Here is a 25,552-nt window from a genome sequence, read left to right as displayed (position 1 = left end):
AGAGCTAGAAACTAGTGTCTGCAAGTGGTCTGCTTAGTAGAGCTCTGCATAGTTTGTGCAATTGCAGCGGGATGTAAAAAATGTGACCTTGAGTATCTCAAATTCCTGGAGCTATCTGGTTGGCCAGTGGTGGGAAGAAAGCCAGTGAAGCTGCTTACCATTCCTGTCTCCCCAGCCGTAAACCCAGGCAGTCGAGGACCTCCATAACATTTTAGCAGATTCAAGGGCTTAATCTCTTCCCTTACCAAGTCGAGCTGTCGGCGTTCCGCCTCTTCACCTGCCATAGCCACAGCCTGTTCTGGATGGAGGGCCCGGGCCTCTAACTGGGAGAGATGGCGATCTTGAACTAGCCATTTTTAAGGAACCCTTTAGCGTACCCTCAGATTGTAGCCTTATCCGCCTCCCATAACGTGACCTGAGATTGCACTGTTCCCTCATTGGTGTGAAAGTATTGTTTAAGTTTACTCTCAATCATCCTCTTAAACTCCTGGGACCTCATTTATGAGGCCTTGCGTCAGTTTTGCGCTTCCGATGCGTCACTTTTTGTGACACATCGGCGGCGTAAAACATGTCTCCTGTTGCGCACTATTTACAAAGTGACGCATCTAAGCAGATGCGTCACTTTGTAAACCCCTGCGCTACATTATACCTGCGTCAGGTGTAATGTATGCAAAGGGGGCGCTCTCCCGCAAAAAGCCTCTTAATAGTGACGCAGTGAAATCTATGAGATTTCACTGCGTCACTTTTAGGATGCTGTTGCGTCAACATCTTGTGCCTGTCTCACAGCAGGCGTAAGACTGACGCAGGCCCTTTCACATGGGGCTTTCCCCATGTGAAAGGACGCATTGCTGGAGTTGCGTCACTTTTGTGACACACCCCAGCAATGCGCGACTTTTGCGCTTACAGATACGTCAGAAATAGTGACGTATCTGTAACTCCTTGCGACATGATGCGTCATACTGTAAATATGAAGCATCATTGGTGTCGCAAGGAGGGTGCAGTGAAAAGTGAAGCATCTCTGTTTTCACGCAGCGATGCACCACTTTTCATAAATGAGGCCCTAGGTCTTGAAGGAACCAGGCATTCAGCCTCCATACAGAACGTGGAGCGCCTGTGGGGCCCCCTAGCTTGAGGAGGAGTGGGGAGTGATCTGATATGCCTTGTGCTAGGATTTGAGCATCAGTGACTGTCCTGCAGTCAGGGGCAAGCATGAAGATGAGGTCAATTTGGAAATGGGTATGATTTGCAGCAAATGAATGTGTATACTGGAGTGTTCTAAGGTTCCATGTACCCCAGACGTCGCAGCGGCCCAGTTTGGATGCCTAATTGACAAGTTGTTTAGCGCCCAGCTTTCTATGGGAAGATGGTGTCCCCGTGGCATCTTTAGCAGGTTCTAGGACAGCATTAAAGCCCCTCAATTACTCTAAGACCCTGGGGGAGGGAGGATATTACATCTAGGATGACTTGGGGGGTGGGTTCCAGGTTTGCCGGAAGGATTTAGAGCGACATCAGATTAGCAGTGGCTTTCCCTAGGGTAACTGTAAGGGTTTCAAACTGGCCATGAGGATCACTGGTTGTTTGAACCTGTGTGAAGGAGAGGGAGGTTTGCAGAAAGATCGCCGTTCCTCAGGCCCCCTTAGAGAATTCCAAGTGCCAGATCCTGTCAAATCCATGACATGCTAAAAAGGAACGATTCCCCATCAGGTGCATCTCCTGTAATAGAAGGACATCCGGGGTAACCCTCCGTGCATACTTTAAGATCGCTGCTCATTTGACTTTATCTAGGAGTCCATTGGCGTTCCACGAGAGGACTCTGAGCAGTTCACCCTCTCTGTAAGGCTGTGGCATTATGGCGAGGTGGCAATGTGTGGGGCAAAGGGTCTGAGTAAACTTTTTTTTTTTAAACATTATTTAGCATTTTCTTAAAGGGTCTGAGTAACCTTATGGCTCTGAGTGACTAGACCCTGGGAGCAGCTGGGTGCATTCAGTCATACTATGTGGGCTGCCTGGGAAAGCATCATGACCATTATTCACAATATTTCAGCTAAACTAAGCAATACAAACAAGAGCTGGGATAACAGCCTCTACCCAACCAACCCCCCTATACTTCCCCAATGGAACCATCTGTCGCCCGATGAACTAACACTTAGAATGTAAAAAGAACTAGCTTATAAAGCGTAGTGCGGGGACATCGTGTTGGACTCCGCTCCACTTTTCGGTCCTCTAGTTCAAAGTTGTTGACAGTAGTGCTTTGAAATTAGATTTGGGGGCTTCGTGAAAGGTCTGCACCATCAGATCATGGCTGTGAAGAGTCAAGAGAGCTCTCTGTGGGTGCCCCTTCCTGCTTGTCAAAGATCTCTAGGAATTTTGGCGGATCCTGGGATACAGGTGATCCCCTCGCCTTGACTCTATGAGTGTTGCACTCCTTCCGGGACTGAGTGCACCACCTGCAGGAGCCAGCTTGCGACGCTGTCTGAGGACCAGGCGGAGGGGCACCCATCCTTGGGTGGATCGGGCACTCCTCACTTACCCAGGTCCATGCTGCCTCTGGAGTATCGAAGAAATTAGTCTTATTTTGAAAGATCACTTTGAGGCGAGTTGGAAAGAGGAGTCTGTAGGGCAGGTTAAGGGCTCATTGCTTCTGCTTTACATTTCAGACCCTTCGGGTCTGCACTTGCTTTGTATAGTCCGGGAAGGTCGTTAGTTTAGCACCTTCGTAGAACAGAGCGGGTCAAGGCGCGAGCCTCTTGCAGGATGACTTCGCAATCCCTGAAATTTAGGATCTCAGCAATGATTGGCCGGTGCGGGGCTCCCTGTGGTGGCCTGGGTGCGAGCGCACGATGGGCGTGCTCCACCACAAACCAAGTTGACAGTGTGCTTGGAGGCATCCATGATTTGATCCAGTCCTCAATGAAAGTGAGCATTTGTAAAGGTTCCGCCCCCTCAGGAAGGCCCACCAGGCGGAGATTATTCTGACGTGATCGGTTTTCAGCGTCTTTGGCCTGCCTATGGAGGTCAGTTGTGTGGGATAGAAGCTGCTTGACTTGCGCTTTTAAAGTTGAAACATCATCTTCAACTTCTGGCAATCGGGACTCTGCCCAAACTTCCCCAATCCTAGTCTTCACTGACTACTGGGATGTTTTTTATGGGTTGCAGGATGGTAGCTAGGTCTCCCACCAGGTGGTTGCCCGCAATTGATGCAGTCTCTCCATGGCTGGGACCACTGATAGCATACTGCTCCACACGGGTCTGGGTTGGCGGAGGCTTCACCCCTCTGTCTTTATCCCATGGCTGCATGGTGTCAGGGGGGAGGTATGAATCTAGAGAGTGTATCCTTGTCCATATTCCCTGATCCTAGAATGCCCTTGGTAGTGTAGATGGCCTTGCCGCTCTTGTCAATACTGCCCCCCGCCCCACCTCCTGGGAGACCACTATCAGGAGCTTCCTCAAGGTGGGGCTCAGAGGGACCACGTCTGTACGCTGGAGACGTCTCAATGGGGTGTTTGAGCCTTTTGATTCTTGCTCAAAGGTTGTTTTGGACTGGCAAGAATGTCTTGTACCTCTGTCAGACCCTGATTGTGCCGATCTGACTCGGGTAGTGATGCTACCAGAGCTAAGGCAACGTGGGCCCGACCCTCGAAACGGTAACTTCTTGGACCAAATGGGGACCCCTCTCCGAAGGGCCTCCGGAGCATCCCCACAATTCTCCAGGGCCCCAGTGGTGGGACTGCAGAAGGCCAGTCTTCACCCTCCTCTAAGTCACAGGCTCGTTGTAGCAGGGCTCCTGGATCTTTGAGCCAGCCGCTTCTGTCTGCACCCCTCTGGTAGAACCTCCACCGAGGCGGCAGACCTGGCCTCCAGGCCCAGAGAGCTAAGATGGGCCCGGACCCCTCCTTGCGCAGTGGCCGCCTTGTCAGATTACCAGTCACACATGTTGAACTCCATAAGCCTAGGGAGTGGAATGCGTGGGAGAAGTGGCTCCAGTCCAGAGGGTGTCAGACAGACATCGCACTTCATGCACTCAGAAGAGGTGTAAGGGACCCCGGCTAATTGCTGCAATCATCACCCAGTCTCATGATCTCTCAACATGAGACCGCCCTTCCACTCAGTGGTTTGTACCTTGGCTCAGTCGGGGTCCTGAAAAACTCACTCATTCCACCTAGGACCCCACTCCCCTGATACTATCTGTGTCCTGCCAGGTCTGTGTAGGATGAGGGGGAGGGCACACTCCTGTGTCGAGCTTCAGTCAATGAGGAGCTTAATGCCTCACGGATCCTTTGTTATGGAATGACTTTTGACACCCGCAGGTCTTAGGCTCCGACCTGGGGATCCTATGTCTTCGGTGGCAGCCTCTCTGCCTCTCCAATCCTACACGGGCCCGCAGTCCCACCGACTGGGGACCAAATGGCGTTATCATAATCCCACACTGGATCAGGAGGCAGCTGGGTCCGCCAGCCCATGGCACTTAGCGGGACTACTCCACCCTTTGTGGATGGGGCATCAGGCCAGTTCCAGCCTCGGATCAAGAGCCCCCCGAGCCGCCCATGTCGGTCCACCCATCCCCTCTGGGCCTTCTCCTCAGAAGAGAGGGGAAACCAGGTGTGGATGCATCCTCCTGCCGATCGCAGGTGGCACAGCATTACAGTAGCCTTTTTGCTGGACCACAAGGAAGCTGGGTCCACTTGGAGACAGAACTCAGCAAGTGCACAGCCTCCTACGAGCAATGCTCCCGGTCGGGTCCCTTGCCTCTCCTCTGCCAGCCGCCCTTCAGAGTTGTCCTGCCGGCCAGCCTTCAGAGATGTCCTGCAGACCACAGGCTGAGGGTCTTCCCTGCCTCCTCCAACAAGGGACAGATAGAAGTGGGAGGGCTGCCACCGCACCGCACCGCTGGGTGGTCTAGTGGTCCCCGCCGGCATCACACCCCACATCGGGGACATCTTCTGCTAGACCTGTACCCCTCACTTACCAGTCGCCATCCTGTCCGACCAGAGCGCATGCTCACAGCACTTCGTGTGTCCAGAGTGCCCATGGGGCTACAGGCACCGTCAGCAACGTGCGACTGGACCATAGGGCCTCCACGACTCCTGGCAGTCACCTTGAGCAGAGGCTTACTATGCCTCACTAGCCGCAATCAGCAAGCCCTTCAGACTTGGGCTATGCCGTCAACATTTTGCTGCAGTTCAGATCTCTATGTGGGGATCAGTACTGACAGCGTCTAGAGTCTCGCCCGGGGTATCTTTCGGGGCCAGGCACACAGTAAACCTGGGCGGCCCCTCATCTGGGGTGTTGTGCCGAGGTGGACTTCATTGGAGGAGTAGTAGGGTGTGAACGGATGATAGAGTAGTCCAGAGCACTCTTAGAATGCTACCGCCATCTTGACGCTCGAAACCACGCCCCACAAGATTTATTAAGAAACCCTAAAAACTACACACAGACGCAAGTCACCAGATTTTTTCTTTGCTAAAACAATAATCGGTAAAAGCCAACGAATGCCATCAACAGGTTCAATAACCCCATCATCTTGCATTTCCTCAGGAGGTTTTGTTAATTAACGTCATACACTATGTGGTACATTACAAAGTTTATATTTGACGAGAAAAACACTTTACTTAATAGTATGCGCAACATTTTTGATTTTGAGCACCTTATTTTTAAAAATATCTGTAAACCTTTCTCTCCATACATGGTTAAAAACAGAGCCAACTGGAGAAAATGGGGGGCAGATTTACAAGCCCCTTGTGCCTAATTTACGCCGCTGTTGCGTCACTTTTGTGACACAGCCGCGGCGCAAAACCTGCGCCATGGTGCGGGGTACTTACAACGTGACGCATCTGGGAGATGCAGAAATAGAGAAAAGCACCCTGCCAAAATGGATACTCAATGGTCCTCCAAGGGATCCAGTTCTGTTAAAGAAGGAGCAACATTACCAGGTATCAGAGCCAGAGATTCAACTCATATTTTTTTATTGATTTTTATGCACATATTTATAAAAACGCAGTCAATGTGATATTTCATATCAAGTCAGGAGGGAAACATCATCATACAGTTCAGTGTTCCAGGTACTCCGGGGCACTTTAGGGGGATTCAACAGACACTCACACCTTCAAGGGATCATTCAGACTCATACACATTCAGACCGTTCAACCAGGTGAATTTCACAAAGCCTGCAACAAATAGGTGGACTTATGGTTGCATGGACAGGGGTGCAATAGTGGGAGGGCAAATTAGATGGAATAATATTGCCGTCCTTGGTGGTAGCGCCGACGCGCGTTTCGGTGTAAGGCACCTTCGTCAGGGCAGACGGATGTAGCCGGGGAGGGGAACACACAAGCTGAAATTTAAACATACTTTCTTGTATTAGGTTGTGCAAAAGGTTTCGTACATTTTTATCTACATATTTATCAACATGATTGTTCTACATACAATTTATTAGTTTAGATAATACATTTGAAAACATAAGATGTTGTGGCTCTAATACCAGTAATAGCTCCTAAGATACAGCCCCCCATGATCGGGGACTAGAGGCCAAACAAGGGATAAAGGCCTTGGTGAAGACAGAAAATATAACTATCCAGGTTCATTCAGTCATGCATTCTTGAACATCTATTAGTACATTCATTTCGATTCTTACAATTGCACCTCCGGTAGTTTCTCCAGTTAAGTTGGTCTCAGGGGTGGCAGCATCGAGGATACTGTCACCCACACAACCAAGTTAAGAAGCGTCCAGATAGTCAGAAAGGGGTCATATTTAGATGTAAAAGAGGGATTTCAGAAATTTCATATCTTTTTGTTTGTAATTTTTCAGATCCCTCAGATATATCTATCATGGATAGGTGGAGACACATGTGTGGCACAAGAGGTGTTTACCTGTAATCCACGGGGCTTCAAAGTGTTATCAGGTTTAGAAGGGCCCGTATTTTTCACATGGGGTAGGTAAGGAGGATCTTAACCAATAGAAGGGAAGTTCTATTTTCCTTTCCTGTTAGAATCCAAGAAAGGAAAGAGTTTTAGAGACTAAATACCTATTTTACAGATGTCGCGGGTAGCAAGGCTTCCTGTTCAGTGTATCTATATTAAAAAAAGTTTGGTACATTTAGCAGTATATATTGTACGGACAATCCCCTACCTTCTAGTGACCGTAGAAGATACACAGTGATACAATTCCTTCCTCAGGGGTTCTGGTTTGCCTGTAACAACGGGTCAAGAGTTGCAATCATGAACTGCAAAATAAAAAAGAGCAGTGCTCAGGTGTTATCTGATCGTTCTAGGATCTCCATGGGTCTATCTAGGTAGTCGGATCTTAATTCCTGGGCGGATATCCGGTTGTGAAGGGTAATGTATATTCCTAATTTTGGGGCCCCGGGACCCCTGATGGTGACAGTAAGGCTCGCAGTATAGTTTCGAGGGCACGATGTTTATGACTCTGGGGACTTGTCTGGGGTCTTCAGGACTGAAAAGGGGTAAGTGAGTATGCTCACCTTATGATACTTGATATATGCAGGCCACGTCTAGTCGTCAAGAGGAAGCAGGGAAAGGTGGTTCACGGCTATCTCTTCCTTCCAAGAAAAGCCACAGAGACACGTCCCTGTGGGGGGAGGTTAAGTACATTAAGGATCTAAGACGTGCTATATTTCATGCAATAGACTCGAGAGAACAGGGTTGTCGGGTAAAAAAATACCTCTCTAAAGTAGATAACGAGAGACGAATTCACTATCTGCGAGAAGCTTATCAGTATGGCAGGACTTAATGCACTGACCTGATAATTGTGGGGGTACGTTGGCCGCGTCTGGGTAGCAACAGGTAACTGGAAGGGCCATTCTTGGCATGTTTATTGTTCCATATTGTCCACCAATCCTTTAATCGATACTCCTTCTCACTCGGAAGACTGATTAGGGAAATGATGGATCCCTAAAGAAAAGGAGCGAAGTCAGTTAATAAGGTAGAGTTACGCTGGGTACTCAGAGAAGAGCGGGGGAGGCGAGTAGGTGCACGGTTTACCTGGTTAGAAGATGAATCAAGGCGCTTCCAGACAGCGGGGGCTTTTGTCCATATCCATTCCGTCCCGTGGCGACGTGGAGCCGGAGGCGAATATGGGTCTCAACAGAGGGCGCGATTTTATACACGTCACGATAGAACTAGACGCAGCTGAGCCTTGAATGCATTACAACAGAGGACGGACTAGCGCTATCAATAGGAGTCGCCATTTTAGACTGGTTACCCTCACAATACTGGTAGCCCCTTCGCCGTCCTGAATATAGAGTGCCATCTAAGAATGGAGTCGTATTATGGGAAGATGATATATTTGAACCACATCACGGAGGTTCTTCATTCAGACTTGTCTTTTTTGGGTCAGGGGAAATTTTCTAAATATGAGTTTGATGAAACTATCGAACTTAGTTGATGTTCCGAAAGTGAATAACACATTGCGGAAAACTTGACAAAGCTGTGCCCCGGGTGCATCATATCCGAAAACGGACTGGCGCTTTCATTCAGTACCGCCATCTTGGGATGCATCACGTTGTAAAGCCCTGCACCACATGTAGGCGTTCCTGCGCAGGGGGGGCGTGCCGGTGCAGGAATGCCTCCTAAAAGTAGCTGAGTGAAATCTACAAGATTTCACTCAGTCACTCTTAGGTCCATGCTGCGTCAAAACCCTGCGCCTGCCTGAAGCAGGCGTAAGGATTGACGCAGCATGTTAAGGATAGGGACCCCCAGAGCATTGCTGGAGCTGCGTCGCGCTTGCGACGCAACTCCAGCAATGCGCCGCTTTTACGGCACAGATGCGTCATGCATCTGTGCCGTTTTTGCCCCATGGTGCGCCACATTGTAAATGCGGCGCATCCATGATGGCAGAGCTGGGTGCACAATAACTGGCGCATCCCTGCTGATATGCAGGCATGCGCCAGTTTTTGTAAATCTGCCCCTGGATATTTCTGACCAGACCCAATGATCATGCCAAAATCCACTTGATGCCACCTCTCTAGAACATTAATACCTTTGTCTGCTACATACTCCTTTCCTTCGATAGTTTTACTCTCAAAAGAAATGTCAGTCCAGAAATATCTCACCAAGTCAATTCTACTTCCTTCAAAAGCAGTAGTCTGACATCTGGTAATAATCCTTTACTGGACCAACATTCCATAAACTTTGTAATGGAAATAACAGTGATAATTGCAATCAAATATATAATCAGAGGCATATCAATACCATCTATTTTTACTACAACTAGAGGGTCGCTATATTTACTTTAGTTAGATACACTATTAATTTTCGTACATTCCTCAGATAGAACCAGTTCCTCTACTCTTCTGTCCAAGTCCTCTGCATCACTGCAAGATCTTTTTTTCTTGGACACTTCATACAGGTAGTCCGGATCCCCTAACGACATCTGCCCCCCCCCCACATCTTCTCGGAAATCGGTCAGACTATCCCTCAGGGTATTCTACCCCTACTAAATAAATCACTGACCCAGGGCAGGGTACCTACAGGCTTTAAACACGCTCTGCTAATCCCTCTAATTAAAAAACCAGGTCTGGACCCTCAGGACTCATCAAATTATCGTCCTATATCCCTGCTGCCGTTCCTATCCAAGATATTGGAGGCTCACGTCTCCAATTGCCTTTCCAACTTTGTGGAAACCACTGGATTTCTGGAGCCAAATCAAGCTGGGTTCCGTCCAGGCCATTCGACCGAGACGGTAACCCTGGCAGTCCAGAATACACTTCGGTGTAACGCAGACAGGGATGTCCACCAGGCACTGGTGCTTCTTGACCTGTCTGCTGCATTCGACACGGTCGACCACACTATTTTGGTCGGCCGTGTCGAGCAGGCAGGCCTCAGAGGTGCTGCCCTGAGCTGGGTGGAATCATTTTTGTCCGACCGGACTCAAGCAGTGAGATTGGGCACCTTCACAGCCCCTAGAATTAAGAACGATTGCGGGGTCCCTCAAGGCTCATTCCTGTCCCCCCTTTTATTTAATTTATACTTGCGACCCCTTTTGTACTCCTTGAGGAAATTCAAAGTGTGGATCTTTAACTACGCAGATGATCTGCAATTGGTTTTCCCCCTGGGGTCGCTGGATGCTGTCACTGAGTTTAGGGAGGTCATGGCTCATATCCAGAGATGGATGGGCCTTAACCACCTAAAATTTAACCCAGGCAAGACTGAATTGATCTTGCCTGGGAAGAGCGAACTCAGCTGGGGACCTCAATTTTGGCCTCCGGAGATGGGAAACCCCCCCTCCAAATCCCGCACAGTTAAGAGCCTTGGAGTCACCTTTAGTGAAGACCTCTCCCTGAAAAGTCAGGTAGGGTCAGTGGTTTCCGCTTGCTTCTTTCAGCTGTGTAAGATCAGAAAGATTGCCCATTTCCTAACCCATTCTGCCCTGATACAGGTGACCATCGCCCTTGTGCTGTCTAGGCTGGACTACTCGAATAGTTTATATTTGGGCATTCCAGCCGGGCAGCTCAAGAGGCTGCAGCTGGTTCAAAATCAGGCGGCCAGGCTGATCTGTGGGCTTCCTAAATGGCAGTCCATCAGGCCAGGCCTGGCAGACCTGCACTGGCTGCCGGTAGCCCAGAGGGTGGCTTTTAAAACCGGCTGCATTATCTTTAGGGCATTACAAAGTAAAGGCCCCAAATTCATCATCAATCTGCTTGCCAGATACACCCCCTCCCGCAACCTCCGCTCTGGTCACAAAAATTTGCTCATGGTGCCGGTTGTTAGGAAACAACGTCAGGGCGGCAGCTCTTTTCATTTTCTTTCTGCCTCCCTCTGGAACTCCTTGCCAGCTTCTTTAAGGTCACACAAGGATATTCTAGCCTTTAGACTAGCCTTTAAGACCTGCCTTTTTAGAGAAGCTTATCCTTAGACGTTCTAAGTTGTCCTCCTGTTGTTGTGTTATGCTCTGAAAACTTCCTACAGCGCCATGAAGCCTACGGGCGTACGTGCGCTTTATAAGCTAAATTTAACATAACATAACATAACATAACAGGTATGTGTTTACCACCCTTGCAGACTTTGCCAAAACGACCCACCTTTTTAAATGTTCAGCCTTCTTGTGCAATTGCAGGACAATTTTGAAAATTTGACATATGGGTGCTAGAACCACACCAATAATACATTTGTTCAGTTGTTACATGTCTTTAATTTCTATCCTTAGTTATCAGGAGTTAAAGATTTACTTTGCATTTCCCCGTTGAGCATTGATCTTTGTTACTGACATATGTGACCCTTCCAATTCTAATTGTTTTTCATCCTGCTGAGAACATTCCATTCTTTTGCCATAACAAATGTCTGAGGCAATTAATATGACTTAATACTTAAAGTCTAAGGACGTGCACCGCCTCTTTTTGTTCAACTTATTTATTTGTCTTTTAGCCGTGCTACCAGGGTATCACTCCCCGCCTGGAGTGTAGTCAATGAATCAAGGTAGCAGTCATATAACCGTATATAACTGTCCCCCTAGGCACTGGGTTTGGTGCTGATAAACATTCAGCTTTGTTTTTTAAATAAAGTACTTAGTCATGGTCCTTGTGTTCAATTTTATTTCATTGAATTCCACAAGTTTCTGTGTGTTAAATTCATTTGTTTTCAAATTTTATCCAAACATTGATTCAAATCCAATGCATTTCGATGGTTAAACCATCTTCATCAGGGATCCATCTGTAAATGACAAACAATAATCTCTAAGCATACTCATACTTTTTAAGCCTTTAACACTCAAGTCGTTAATGAATATTAAAATCACATCTATATTAGATTTTAATCACCTCGTACATTTTACATCCCAGTGTTTGGTGCTAGTAACTATACTGGTTCTAAACCCTCACTAACCGTCTTTTCAGTGTGTATGTATTTCCCCTTACAGTATGGTAAATCGAATAATTACATCTTGCTTACTAAGTTGCTGATTAATATGACAAAAGATATACAAACCTCTGAATTGAATATAGGACGGAAATCTTTTAAGAGCAGTAGCGTAAGAATCAATGGACTCATCCAGTCTTTGAATACGAGTAAAGAGTTGTATCTATGAACTGCCAGGTCCACCTTTCCCTTAAATTATGTAACAAGTTGTTTAACAGTAATCTGAAGGCCATCAAGTTCTTCATCATCTGTACAAGTGTATTCTGTTAACCACGTCGACGCTGATGACGAGCTCAGGCTAGGAGTCCTAAAGGTAGGATTCCTAACTTTTGTGAATACCGAAATGAGTAAGTGCCTTCTGTGAATACCAAAATGAGTAAGTGCATTCTGTGAATACCAAAATGGTAGTAAGTTTAGGATTTTGTCTTAAGTTAGTTCTGTGAATCGGGCCCTTTGTTATTTTCCTCGAAACCATAAAACTTTTTGTTTTCCATTGCATTGTAATACTTTATTCGATAAATATATCATAAAAGTACAGACATAGAAATACATGAGACAATTCACCAGGTATTACTACAATTTCATTAAAAGTTAAAAATCATCACTACAAACAGGTTAAAAAATAGAGGGAGGTCTACACAAAGTTTACACTCTTGGTGTAAGTCTGATCAAACATTGCATAACAACCTTGATTGGATGAACCAAGCACTGGCAAGGTACTTGGCGACCCCATAAACAATGTACATAGAGGTAGTGTTAGTTAAAATAATATGCAGAGCTGATCTATAATCCCTAACTCCCAACTCCCTACACACAGGTTTTAACCCTTTTGCTCTAACCTGCTTATAGGCTTTGCATGCGAACAAAAAATGGCCAAGACATTCTTCCAGACATGAGCAACCTGGGCAATTTAAGTCATGCACCCTCCTAACCTTCCACCCTTCCGTAAAAATTTTAATGGGGAGGGTACCGTATCTTAGTTTCAGGAACAAAGTTCTATCTCCAGGGGTCTGGATGTAGTCCAAGAATGGTTCTAGTTTTCTGGAGGGTTTATGTTCAAGAAAGTTATTCGTCAAAGGTCCCCGACTTATATTATTGAGGTCCTTGGCCTCTACCCAATCCCAGTATAATTTTTTTACAATTTGTTTAGCAGGTGGGGGACTGTGAGACCCAGAACTCAGCCAAACTTATAGAGGCAACAAAGTATCAGGATTAGGAGTCTTACAATGGTGTAAAATTACATGTGGGCTTACAGACACAATTCATGAGTCAGTCAAGCATTGTTAAAATGTTGCGTCTTTGTCCTATTCAACAATAATTCCACAGAGTGAGGTACATAGACATGTACAGTATGTCCCATAACCAAAGTCTCCACTTGTTGAAGGGAGACTGCAGCTTCTGCGATTGCCCTTAGACACGGTGGAAGGGCCTGAGCTTCCATGTCTAGTGCTGCAGAAAATATAGGCACATGGGCGCTTGTGATCACCCTGCTGTTGGGTGAGGATGGACAACACACAACCATTCTTTTCGTGTACAAACAGGTGAAAGTAGATTTCGTAGTCTGGCAAACCCAAAGCCGGTGCACTACATAATATGTCCTTCAGAGTCCGGAAACTAGCAGCATGCTCCTGGGCTCCTGAACGTCTATTCTCATCAGTCTTAAGAAACGTTTTGCAATGATTGAGAAATGAGGTATCCAATATCCATAATAGCTGGCCATGCCCAAGAAGGTATGCACCTGCTGCTTGTTGGTGGGCTGAGGTATCACAAGGGTGGGCTGTACTCTTGTAGGTTCCAGGCACCACTCGTCTTGCCACAAGAGGGGGCCCAGATACACCTCCTCAGTTTGAAAAAACTGTATTTTGTGTGGGGAAGCCTTACGACTGTGAGTAGCTAAAAAATTCAACAGTCTGACTCTATCTGTTACGCATGTGTCTTTACCCTCTCCTGCAACAGTAAGTCGTCTGCATAAGGGAGCTAGAAAAAGAAGCATTCTTTAAATCGATCACAGAAAAATAGGATTTTTCAGGGGGCAACGTAGATAGTATATTAGCAACATTAGGCACGACAGGTAATTGGGGTACAACTATCTTGTTAATCTCTCCTAGGTCAACTATGAACCACTACCGATCTCCTTTCTTCTTAGTGTCCCCCCTTTTCAAGACCGGGAGTATGGGGCTGTTACGGGAGCTTCCTGATATTTCTTTCACTATGTCCTCTTTTGCTAAATCCCCGACTATATTCTGCAATCCCTTCAAACTCTCCATTGATATTCTGTATTGCAGTATCCTGGGAAATCATGCGTTGTCTTTTACTGTAATATGTAAATAGTCTGTATTAATTCCTCCCTAGTTTTCATCTTCCCCATCTTAATGATTGTAGCATGGTATTTTATGCATCATGACCGATGTCATTCGGGCTTGTGGTTGTCGCATGGTGTTAAAGTAATTATTATTCTGCCTAGGGCCATTTTCACTTTGTTGCATATGACCGGAAACCGGAGTTAGTATCTACCCCTGCCCCTACTCCTATGTGGCCTTCTCAGTATGCGGGTGTATAGACAATCTCAAACCCAATGGTCAGGACTGCCGCAGTTATGTATGTACCTGGAGCAAACGGGTTCCCTAGTCGGGAGGGGCTGAACTGGTCCTCATCTGAGCCCTCTCCCTCTCTTCCTCCTCCCCTATTGCTCTGTTATATTAATACTTTAGGCCAGATGTAGGAGCCTAAATACCGGTCGTTAACGGCCAATTTTGGCCTTTACCGACCGGTATTTAAGAATTGGCATGTAGGGGGCCAATTTTACCGATTCTGTAAATTTACCGAATCGGTAAATTTACCGAATCGGTAAAATACCGAATCTGTAATTTTACAGATTCGGTAATTTCGGGATGTAGGTGGGACTCTTCAGAGTCCCTAAGGGCTTACAGATTCGGTATTTTACCACCCAATCCAATTGGGTGGTAAAATACCGAATCCAGGTGTGCAGGCACATGTGTGCATGCACACCTATGCCATGTGGCAGACAGACATGCCCTAAGGGCATGTCTGTCTGCCACATGGCACACATGCCAGTATTTGGGGTGCTAGAGGGTGTCAAAGTGACACCCCTGCACCCTTGCTGGAATCGGTATTTACCGGTATTTACCGAATGGGCATTGAAGCCCATAGGAATCAATGGGCATTACCGAATCGGTATTTACCAATTCGGTAAATACCGATTGTTACAGAATCGGTAATTCAATTCGCGATTTTTCCTACATCTCCCCCCTTCTATTTTACCAATTCATAAATACCGAATCGGTAAAATTCGGTATTTATGAATCGGTAAAATAGATTTACCTACATCTGGCCCTTTATGTTTTAACTTCCTATGTTTCTTCTCCTTCATCTTATCCTCCTGCTCTTGTTTCTAACAAACATCTGTTCTATATCATCCAATCTCATGGAAGGGACCCGCAATGTGCATTCTGGATGGGAATACCATCCCTACTTGTTTCTCGTATATCGGGGTACTAAGTGGCAAAAGTTACTTCCTTGCATGACCATGGGACATATACATACATCGTTGGATTTGTCACTTCCAGAGCATGGTCCTTCTAGAAGTGGCAGGGCTTTACTGCTCATAACGCACAAGGGAGTTGCTGTCTGTTCTACATTTGCTTGGGAGGACCATTGTTCCTTATTGTTTTGTTGTTTCAACGCCCAGGTATGGCTCTGCATTCATCTATGTAGTCCAATATCTTGTCTACAGTTTGGTAAACGTCAATAAATAAGCCGTCTGGGATCGAGAGGGGTAAATAAGTATCTTTAAAACGTTCCTCAATGTCTTTAGCATCTTGGAGAGGGGATAATTGAGGTTAACCCTGACTTGGGGGGGGGGGAGGGGTAAGTTTTAACCAATCCTTACATATATAATAGATTTGGTCAGAGACCATTCGCAGTGGGTGGTGCTTCATCCTAAAGTTAAAATTGGCGGAGAACTTATCACCATAGGCCTTTGAACCCTCTTTCATTATGGCATGATGTATGTGTTCTAGCCTGTCCTGTTCTTCTTTGGTTATTGGAGTGTGTTAGAAATGGGATCTCCGGCTGGCCAGGGCTTGCGCCAAAGTCAGTCAGAGACCACCACTCCTAAGTCAGGGCAAGGGAGTTACACGCCAAGATAACCCCTGCTCACCCTCTAGGTAACGTGGCGCGAGCAGCCAGGCTAATCTCGGAGGCGATGTGCGTTAAGTATTTGCGCACGCACCCCCAGCAACAACACCCAGGACCCACCACAAAGGAAACTCCACACAAGGTTATATGTAAAAATAGCCTTCGTATTACACCAAAACACATTAGATAAAAACACACACTTTACAATGTGCCAAGAGGCACGGGCAGAATTTACAAGGGATATGTACAAGACAGGGCCACCTGGACCACTGTCAGGAATAGACACTTTTAGAACTTAGCACTTGGTAGAATTAGCACTTAGAACATAGAATATAAAACACTTTAGCACACAATAGCACACAACCAGTAACTACTGGTAAACGTTAAGTACCACCTACGCAACCCTAACCACCTTAGGAAAAGGTCACGCAGGGAACCAGGACCTCACTAGCACCACCTGCACTAGGAGAAAAACAACCACCTTAGTATCACAATACCTGTAGGGGTATAAGCACATAACACCTGATGCATAAACAACACATTCAGAGGTGCAGGGAAGGAAAACACATGATGCCTAAAAACATTCAGAGGTGTATCAAAGAACATAATTGCGCAAATATCACATTAGCCACAACCTGTGGCAGTCCCTAGGCCAACTGGCCTCTCTAGGGCTAGGACGCCCTGTGTCCCCAATGTCAGGGTCCTAACCGTGGCAGCTGCCCACGAAGTGCTGGGCAGCTGTAACAACAATGATGGGGCCAAAGGCGATGGGGGAGCCTCGCAGGCTCTGGACAACTGACTCTCCCCTCTTGGAGCCTCGCTGGGCTCTCAACACAGCACTGCCCCTGAGCCTCACTGGGCTCTAAAACAACTGATTGCCCCCTAGAGCCTCCGTGGCTCTGACGAAACAACTGTGGCACCTTCTTGAGCCTCTCTGGGCTCTCAGAAATAAATGTGCCCCAACGAGCCTTTCTGGGCCCCTAAAACAAATGAAGGCCACCACGAGCCTTCTCTCAGGGCTCAAGAACAAATTGGGGTGTCGTTGGAGTCCCTCCCTGGGGGACTCGATTTCACTGGGTGCCCTTGGAGCCCTCATGGCTCAGTAAAGAAAGAAGGCCCCCTTTAGTAAGTGTGCCCGTCTGGACTTACCAGGCCGCGGTTCGGTCGCAGGGGACTCCACCGCCGGGCTCTCCTCAATGCCTGGGAGGCCCGCTGCCAGACAGGTTGCTTCTGGACCCGGCCAGCACTTCTCTTTGGCACCGGAGACTCCTCCCTTGTCCTCGGTATCTACCTTGGCGCCGGGACTTCCTTCAGGCATCGCGGGGCTCCTCTTCCACACCGGAGCCCCGCCTGCACTCCCAGCCGCTCTCCCTACAAGTCGGGGCTCTCCTCTCACTGGGGGAGCATCCTGGGCAGACGCCGTAGGTTCTTCTCGCTCCGCGGCTGCGGGGGCGGGACTTCCGGTCCTTCTCCCGGGGCCGTGATTGGCCGTCCAGCAAGCTGCTTCCAGGTCGCCGTAGGCAGAGCGGCGGCCCGAGGGAAGGCTTCACGGCAGGAATCTGGGGCAGATGCCGGGTGGCACCAGCTCCTTGGCAATAATCAATAAATCGAGGTGGGCACTCGATGTGGAAGGACAACGGCGGCAATCTGGGGCAAATGCTGAGTGGGCACCGGCTTGGCAATTTACAGCGCTCTCCAGCGCTGAAGGTCCAGAAAAAGCGCCTTCAAGCGCTAGACGTAAAACAAAGCGCTCCCAAGCACTAAAGGCACAAATCAAGCACTCCCAAGCGCTAGCAGGAACCAGCAGGAACCAAAAAGTCAAGGCCAAAAGGTCCTTCAGCAGAGCAAGGTAGGGGGGGCAAGGCTGGGCCAGGGGCCAGCTCACTGGGCCCTCCAGGCAGGAAGGCAGTCCCAAGTGGCAGTTCCTCCTGGCCTCCAGCAGCAGCAGCCCCCCTCAGATAGGATCCTGGAACACAACAAATTGTAAGGGGACACAGCCCCTTCTTATACTGTAAATTCCTTTGTCTCAGGGTGCAGGGTGGGGGAGAAACCAGTCGCAGCTGGTTTTGGAGCACCCTGGATGTGCTCAGCCCCTCACTCTATTCACTAGGGAGGCTAGGGTCGTTAGACGCACCACAGGGGGCGGAGCCAGCATTGTGTGGGGAAAGCCCAGCCCTATTCAGGAACCAGGTGCAGCCCTCCCTCACATCACTCATGCTAATCTCTCCACTCACCACTGGGCAGACCCATCCAGACTTTCTGGAGCCAGGCTTGCCAGCCAGCTCCAGCCAATCACAGTCCAGCACCCTCACTGCACACACACACACCAATGTCTAGAAGTGGCAGTTCCACACTAGACACATATACGCCGCATACATCATCTCGCAGCATTCAATCACACGAGTCCGCACATACCAGACTCGAGCCTGTACACCCAACGCATCAGGAACTACCAGGAACACATACATTCCCCATGCATTCCTATGGGAGGGCAGGCCTACCTTACTCCACGCACTCAGAGTGCGCAGAACCCAAAAATCACTACCACCAATTCACCATTAAAAGCAAAAAGCTTAGGGGTGAACCTGCCAGAAGGGCCAAGTCCAAAAGAGTGTCTTATCTAAATCTTCTGGTTTCATCGTCATCCCCTCCTACCTCCAAAAATCGTCGATCAGTGGGTGCAGTTCTAGGGTTGGGAAGTATGAGAAGTATGTCGTTCTTGCAGCTGCACTTATCCTGCAGAGGATATTGTCAGGGGTACTCGGGACCGCTGGGAACTGAGGGGACAACTGATGAACGATCTATGTGTTTATGAAAAAAAGCTTTATAAGCCAACATTTCTGCTTCTTGTCCTAGGTATACCAGTTTTCTGTGTTCTCTTTCTTTTGAAGGCTTGTGCTTGTCTCCTTTCTGTTCTCTCCCAGTGGGCCCCGCAGTTTCTGACCCATGCATGTTCATCCCAACATTGTAAGGCTTCATATTGTAACAATCAAATCTTTCCCTGTCTTTCCCTAGCCATTAAATATTGTCGCAAATAACCCAACTTCACTTTTCAAAGGATTTTATTCCTGGCTGTTGCAAATCTAGATTGGATTTTGTTTATCCATGCCATTGTTTCCGAAATAGGCCTTCCTGGAGACTCTTATTTTATTACATACCACACCGGACTACTGGGTGGAGGTATCTGGACTGTGCCATTTCTAAATACTTATCGCTACAAAAAGTTCCTATCCAGGCACAATTTGTACTAACACAACAACCAGTGGTAAGGAGGAATAAAATCGGAACGGATATAACAAGAAATGGGGACTCAAACCACCTGTTACTAAATATGAGTCCAAATCAGGTACGGGGGTCTCGAACCACCCGCAAACAACCACTCAAGGGAACTTGAACCACCCAAAATTTTAAACTCAATGTCTCCTTACCTGGTTGTTAACTGTATTTTACTGTGTGAAGACAACAGAGGTCTGGTTCGTTGGGATTCCGCCAAGCAGGTCACTTGCTGTGAACTGCAACCGGTCTCCCCTCTCCAGGCATACACTTCAAAAACATCAGGTTCTCCTGGCCCTCCAACCATGGTAGCTACTCCAACTGGGCTCCGACTTGGTGAGTCCTGGGTTTTGGCACCGTGTGTTAAAGCAAACTACATTCTAAATAAAGCATGGACAAGCACAGTTGTAAGCAGTCAAGAAGCAAAGTTTATTTGCTGTTGCTCGAGTGAGAACAGCCAGCTGTCAGGTATATCAAAGCACTCTTACCTCCTTAGAATAGTCATCCTATTATGTTTACCTACTTTCTTAATGAACATCTAACATATTCCGAGCTGTAACATCTAAAGGTTCCTACCTGCGACCTATCAAGGTATGCTTCGCGTCCTGGGAGTCGTTGAGAGCGAAGTCTGGTCAGCAGGGTTGTTGTTTTATGGAGGTGTTGTTTTTAGAGGCTTGACTCAGTTGAATTTCGCCCCTTGGAACATGCGTTGAATAATGTTGTTAACATTCTATGCATCACTTCCTTACTCAGCTTTTTAACTTCACTGAACCTTACTTAATTAAACGTACTTAGTAATCTCCTGCTTGATGCTCTGCACGACTTCTCTCTAATAAACTAAAAGAAAATAAGCAAAACACTCAAAACATTATAACACTTTTGCTGTAGCTGTACACCTTGGAATAGTCCAATCATATTTAGCTGACTGTAGGTTTTTCAATTGTTCCTCTTTAAATTAAAGAGTGTCCAAAAATTGTTCTTACTTCAAAAGGTTCAAAAGGTAAAGTCTTTGCTAGCGGTGGGCACCTTTTAAAAGAGGGGTTTTACTTAGCTTTCTTTCTTTCCTTTTGCAGAAACATCATGGATGCCAGATAAGACTCGAAGACTCAGACAGCGATGCAGAACCGAAGACTCTGAACAACTTGGAGCTCTGGAAAATCTCTGAGGACCTCAGGTGAGTGTTTGCAGGCAAACGCGATGGTCCCTCGAAGCAAGCTAGAAGGCTAAGCACCTTCTGGAAGTCCGGGTATGGCTTTTATACCCAGCCACACCCTAGGACGTCCGTTCTGCCGTATGAGTCATCCTTGCTTTCAAGCTGTGTTCCGAACTTCACACAGCGCGAGAGCATTGCTGACATGAACTCGTCCTGGAAGTTCCTCTAAATCTAGTTTTCTCAAAGAAAGAGGCATTGTTTCAAAAAGCGGTTTGATAGACAAACCTTCCGCATTTACTCTCACTAAATCAAAAGAAACCCTTGGTGATGAGTTGGTGATAGTACAAAAAGCATTGATAAACACAATCATCAATACGTTCATTAACCCCTTCTACGCTCGTCATGAGTTACGCCTGTCGTACGCTCATGACGAGCTCAGCTCGTCATGTAATGCGGGTTTCAGCAAACTGCCGTGCACAGCGGGAAAACCGCTAGCGCGCAAGGGGTTAACATGCACTATCCACACTTAATTATAAACACCAGGAGTGCAGGATGCACGGGACAGGGGCGGGTTTCTAAAGAGGTCATTAGATCTCCTTAGCAGCCGCTTAGGAGGTCCTCTGAGTTAGACCTCGGCAGTGATAGGTCCAGGAACAGCGGGATCATGACACCAGCTACCAACTGCACTGTTCTGCCTTGGGTTACAATCAGCAGCCTAGCAGACATTTTGAGCCACGTAGGAGAGCATTACACTGAAGACAGTTGACAAACAATAAATCATTATGATCAGGCAATAATCCGGAGGCGCACACAGGGTGCACCGAAACTGCCTGCAAGCATATTCCAAGAAAGTCCACAAGATTAAAACATCCTGCACCTGGTGTTGGCACACCATCAACAGAACGTACACAGTTGCAGTCTCTTCACAGACAGGAGCAATAGAGCAATGCAATAACATGAACTGCAAAGTGAAATACAACCTATACAAGGGTTAACGGTAATTTACGTAATATATCTTCTTTCACACAATGTGCCTTGCATTCCCTTTTGTATGTACTTCCTGAAGAGTTACCTTTGTTATGCACTTCCTGAAACTGAAGAAACTACAGCTCATCCTGAGTCCTCTTTTTCTACAATCTGTTCTTGTTTTAATGAAATCTTAACCATATGCATCTACCTAAACCTGTACCTGTAGCATGTGGGCGCTCCTTGATCGCAGTTTCTTTATTGAGTTACTTTTACGTTGTAAACACTGACAAATCACCTCCTTTTCTGAAGTAAATAAGATGTGACTTCTTCGATAGAGCTTTTAGTTAAATATCCGCATATGATGAAAAATCCCTCTGTAACGTTCAAAGATGGTAAAGAAGAAATGTCTTGTAACACAATTTAAACATTATGTATTTAATTCCTTCATGTTTGCATTTAGTAATTTAACATCTGTTTACATCCAACAGGAAACAAGCCTTGAATACATGAAATGATAAGGGATTTAGAAGATACTACTGTAAATCAGCAAAGACAATGAAAAGTTGAGCTCTAGTATTCAAGGCGGCCTCAGCAATGTCATATTGACGAACCTGAACTTTAACTGACGGATCCTGGAAGAAGCTGTCAAGGGCAATTCAGTGAATTTAAGAGTCTGAGCCCTGCACCTCCACTCCACAAAACTAAGAAATTACCACTGGAAAATTAAGGCAACAACACTGACAAAGCAACTCTCTTGTAAACAGGTGTCCAACACCAACTTTGATCCTGGGATTGGAATGATGTGTTTACAGCAGTGCTCTGCCTTCTTAAAATGTTGACAGACCACCATTCAGTGCGCTCGGTGTATGGTAAACTCTTTCTAGCCAAACTACAGGAACCAGAGAAAAGAACAATGGTGTGGAGCCAGACAATTGAAGTGTAAAAGAAAGACGAGTTCTGCTATCTGAAATACAAGTTTATGTCCCAGTTTGTGCCAACCAGAAGGAAGATGGATCATTATCCCTAACTGTGCAAAGTATTTACCCATTCCAAAGACACTATCGCCCACAAAGAAGCCTTGCACTCTTTATGAGTGTGACAGTTTTTTGGTGACCTTGAGTGTGGCCGGTGTTTCGTGACATTTGCACTTTATTAAATCAGAAAGCAAATGTGCAAAATATCATACATACAGGGAATGTGAGAATAACACAAGTGCGTTATCAGCCATGTTTGCCCTTCAGGAAACACAGTCATGGGATGCAGGCAAATATATACCAGACTCAGAGACATTAACCAAGAAAGAAGAACCTTACACATGCAACAAGAACTTTAGTTTGTCATCGGAACTAAATCACCATCAGCAAACACACACAGGTGAAAAACCATTCGAGTGCACTGAATGTGGGAGCAGTTTTAGTTACTCTTCAGCATTAAGGAATCATCAGCGTGCACACACAGGGGAAAAACCATTCAAATGCAGTGAATGTGAGAAGAGCTTTAGTGATGTATCAATCCTACAAAGACATCAGCGAACACACACTGGGGAAAAACCATACCATTGCAATGATTGTGGAGAAAGCTTTAGACATTCCTTAACATTAAGGAATCATCAGCGAATACACACGGGGGAAAAGCCATTCAAGTGCAGTGAGTGTGTGAAGAGCTTTAGTCGGTTACCATATCTGCAAACGCATCAGCGAACACACACAGGGGAAAAACCATTCAAGTGCAGTGAATGTGGGAAGAGCTTTAGTCAGTCATCCGTCTTACACAGGCATCAGCGAACACACATAGGGGAAAAACCATACCATTGTAGTGAGTGTCGAAAGAGCTTTAGTCTCTTATCACACCTCACAACCCACCGGCGAACACACACAGGAGAAAAACCATACCATTGCAGTGAATGTGAGAAGAGCTTTAGTCAATTATCATACCTACAAAGCCATCAGCGAACACACACAGGGGAAAAACCATACCATTGTAGTGAATGTGGAAGTAGTTTTCATGACTCGTCGGCATTAAGGATTCATCTGCGAATTCACACCGGGGAAAAGCCATTCAAGTGCAGTGAATGTGTGAAGAGTTTTACTCAGTTATCAATCCTGCAAAGCCATCAGCGAACACACACCGGGGAAAAACCTTATCATTGCAGCGAATGCGTAAGTAGTTTTAGTAACTCCTCAAACCTAAGGATGCATCAGAGAACGCACACGGGGGAAAAGCCATACAAGTGCACTGAATGCGTGAAGGCCTTTAGTCGATTATCAGTTCTACACCGACATAAGCAAAAACACACCGTCATTGATCACACGTCGAAATAATCCTCGAGCTGCAGGGAATTCGTCAAGATTTTAAGTACATTAACAATAATACTGACACATCTGTTGAAATACAAAGGAGCAAACAAGTGCAGATATTGGGAGATTAAGGAATTACAGAATATTTTAACATTATAATTATTTGGAACATTCAAATACGAGATGATGAAAAGTAGATGATCCGGCTAGCAGGAAAGAAGTAAAACATAGATACTTGTAGAATTATGAAAGCGTTTATTGTCAGCGATTGTTCATTTCTCTACAAGTAGGAAGAAACAAGAAGCACCAGGAAACACTTTGGGAGACGAGCATAATGTGGATTAATAGAAAAGAAAGGCTAGTTTTTATTGAGTGAAACAGAGTTATAAAGAACAACATCCGAGCACACCGGATCACACGACTGGTAAAAGTAACAGAATGCAGGACTGACAAGAGTATTTTCAGCAAAATTTAGGGATTAGTGATAAAACCCGTAAATCCATAACCCCAAAACACATGCACTCCCATGGAGTGTTCAACCAAAAAACAAACGCAGTTCCTAAGAGTGAGCAGTGAAACTATACAAGTTGCCCAATCAGAAGGATGGCAAAGAGGCTTTACTCCGGTGGAGTGACACTCATTAGAAGAGCCAAGACAAGCTGACACGCAACATGCAAAATAAGCAAGCTTCTAACAACATTTGTCCAAAAATATCCTAGAATAAAAGCTAGATAGGAGCATAGTGGTTGTTCTCTACACTAAATAATACAAACAACCACTTATTTAGTATATGCCGTTCACTCATTTGTCTCTTCAATTACAAGTTCTGTTTTCACTGAATTTATTGATGCTCATTTTACCAAACAAAAATGCAAGAAAGGCGGTGTCAGTCAAACCGAGCTGTCTCTGGTGTTCTGCTTGTTCATACTTCTATAAACCCTGCCTTGAAGAAGGCAAGAATAACACTGTTACTCTATAAACGCTGAAATACCAAATCACTTTTAGGCGGAAGCAGCAGCTTGGGTTACTTGCAAGTAATAGGATGCTCTGGGACATATCTCTGCAGCTTTCGTTTAATCATTGGTGTGAAAGTCTATGGAATCCTTGTAGTTAGCCTGTGTATCTTTGAATGTTTAACAAACATATAATGATTTTTAGATGTGGGATCACATTATGCTTTTGATGCAGCAGCTCGTCCTTTCCTATCAGTGTTCATGAATTGATTAGTTTATTGTGGAGTGGTGTGGCTCACTGGTTAGAGGCGGCAGACCCGGAAGCAGAGGACGGCCCAGGACCAGGGTTCAATTCCCGACACGGCATGGTCGTGGACCAGGGTCAGCAGACTCGATAATTCTCGCCTCGGTGCCTACTCTAACCAGGGATCACACTCTGCAACTCTGGGCATTAGCTTGCCTCATCTCCACAACGGCCCCCCACAGGCGCCGGGGATGCCTGGTTTCACCTTGGAGATACCCAGAAAGGGACCATCTCACAGGGAAAGGCAGGACGGGTTCCCCAGCGGTCTACAGCGTGGAGATACCCCATGTGGGGTGATTCCTGCGCTTTACAAGACACCATTACATTACATTACATTACATTACAATGTTAAAATACATTTTTGACATTGATGTATTCTTCTGTACTATAGATGTGTTGATTTTATGGAATATACATTAATTCTAAAATAAATCTTAAGTGAATAATCACTCGCATTTTCATCGGGAGGTCTGAGGGGCCTGACATAACACTGTTGGTCAATCAAAACTTTAATTGGAAACTACAGACACTCACAGCCAGAGGATTTCAATCTGTTGAGCACCACTTACTCATCCTC

General features: G+C 46.3%; 1 protein-coding gene across 1 annotated transcript in view; it reads left to right on the top strand.

The window, feature by feature from the left end:
* Nucleotides 1–24,023, top strand: part of LOC144805478 (uncharacterized) — a 32,063-nt gene extending 8,040 nt beyond the window's left edge. Inside the window, 1 exon segment of the mRNA XM_078672025.1 lies at nt 22,747–24,023. Coding sequence (XP_078528151.1) covers nt 22,747–23,742 — 996 coding nt within the window. The 3' untranslated portion in view covers nt 23,743–24,023.
* The last annotated feature ends 1,529 nt before the right edge of the window (nt 24,024–25,552 follow it).

The sequence above is a fragment of the Lissotriton helveticus genome (assembly GCF_964261635.1).
Source record: "Lissotriton helveticus chromosome 1_1 unlocalized genomic scaffold, aLisHel1.1 SUPER_1_unloc_11, whole genome shotgun sequence".
NCBI classification, from domain to species: Eukaryota; Metazoa; Chordata; class Amphibia; order Caudata; family Salamandridae; genus Lissotriton; species Lissotriton helveticus.
Note: the sequence above shows the minus strand (reverse complement) of the source record. Positions and strands in the feature narration are given on the sequence as shown.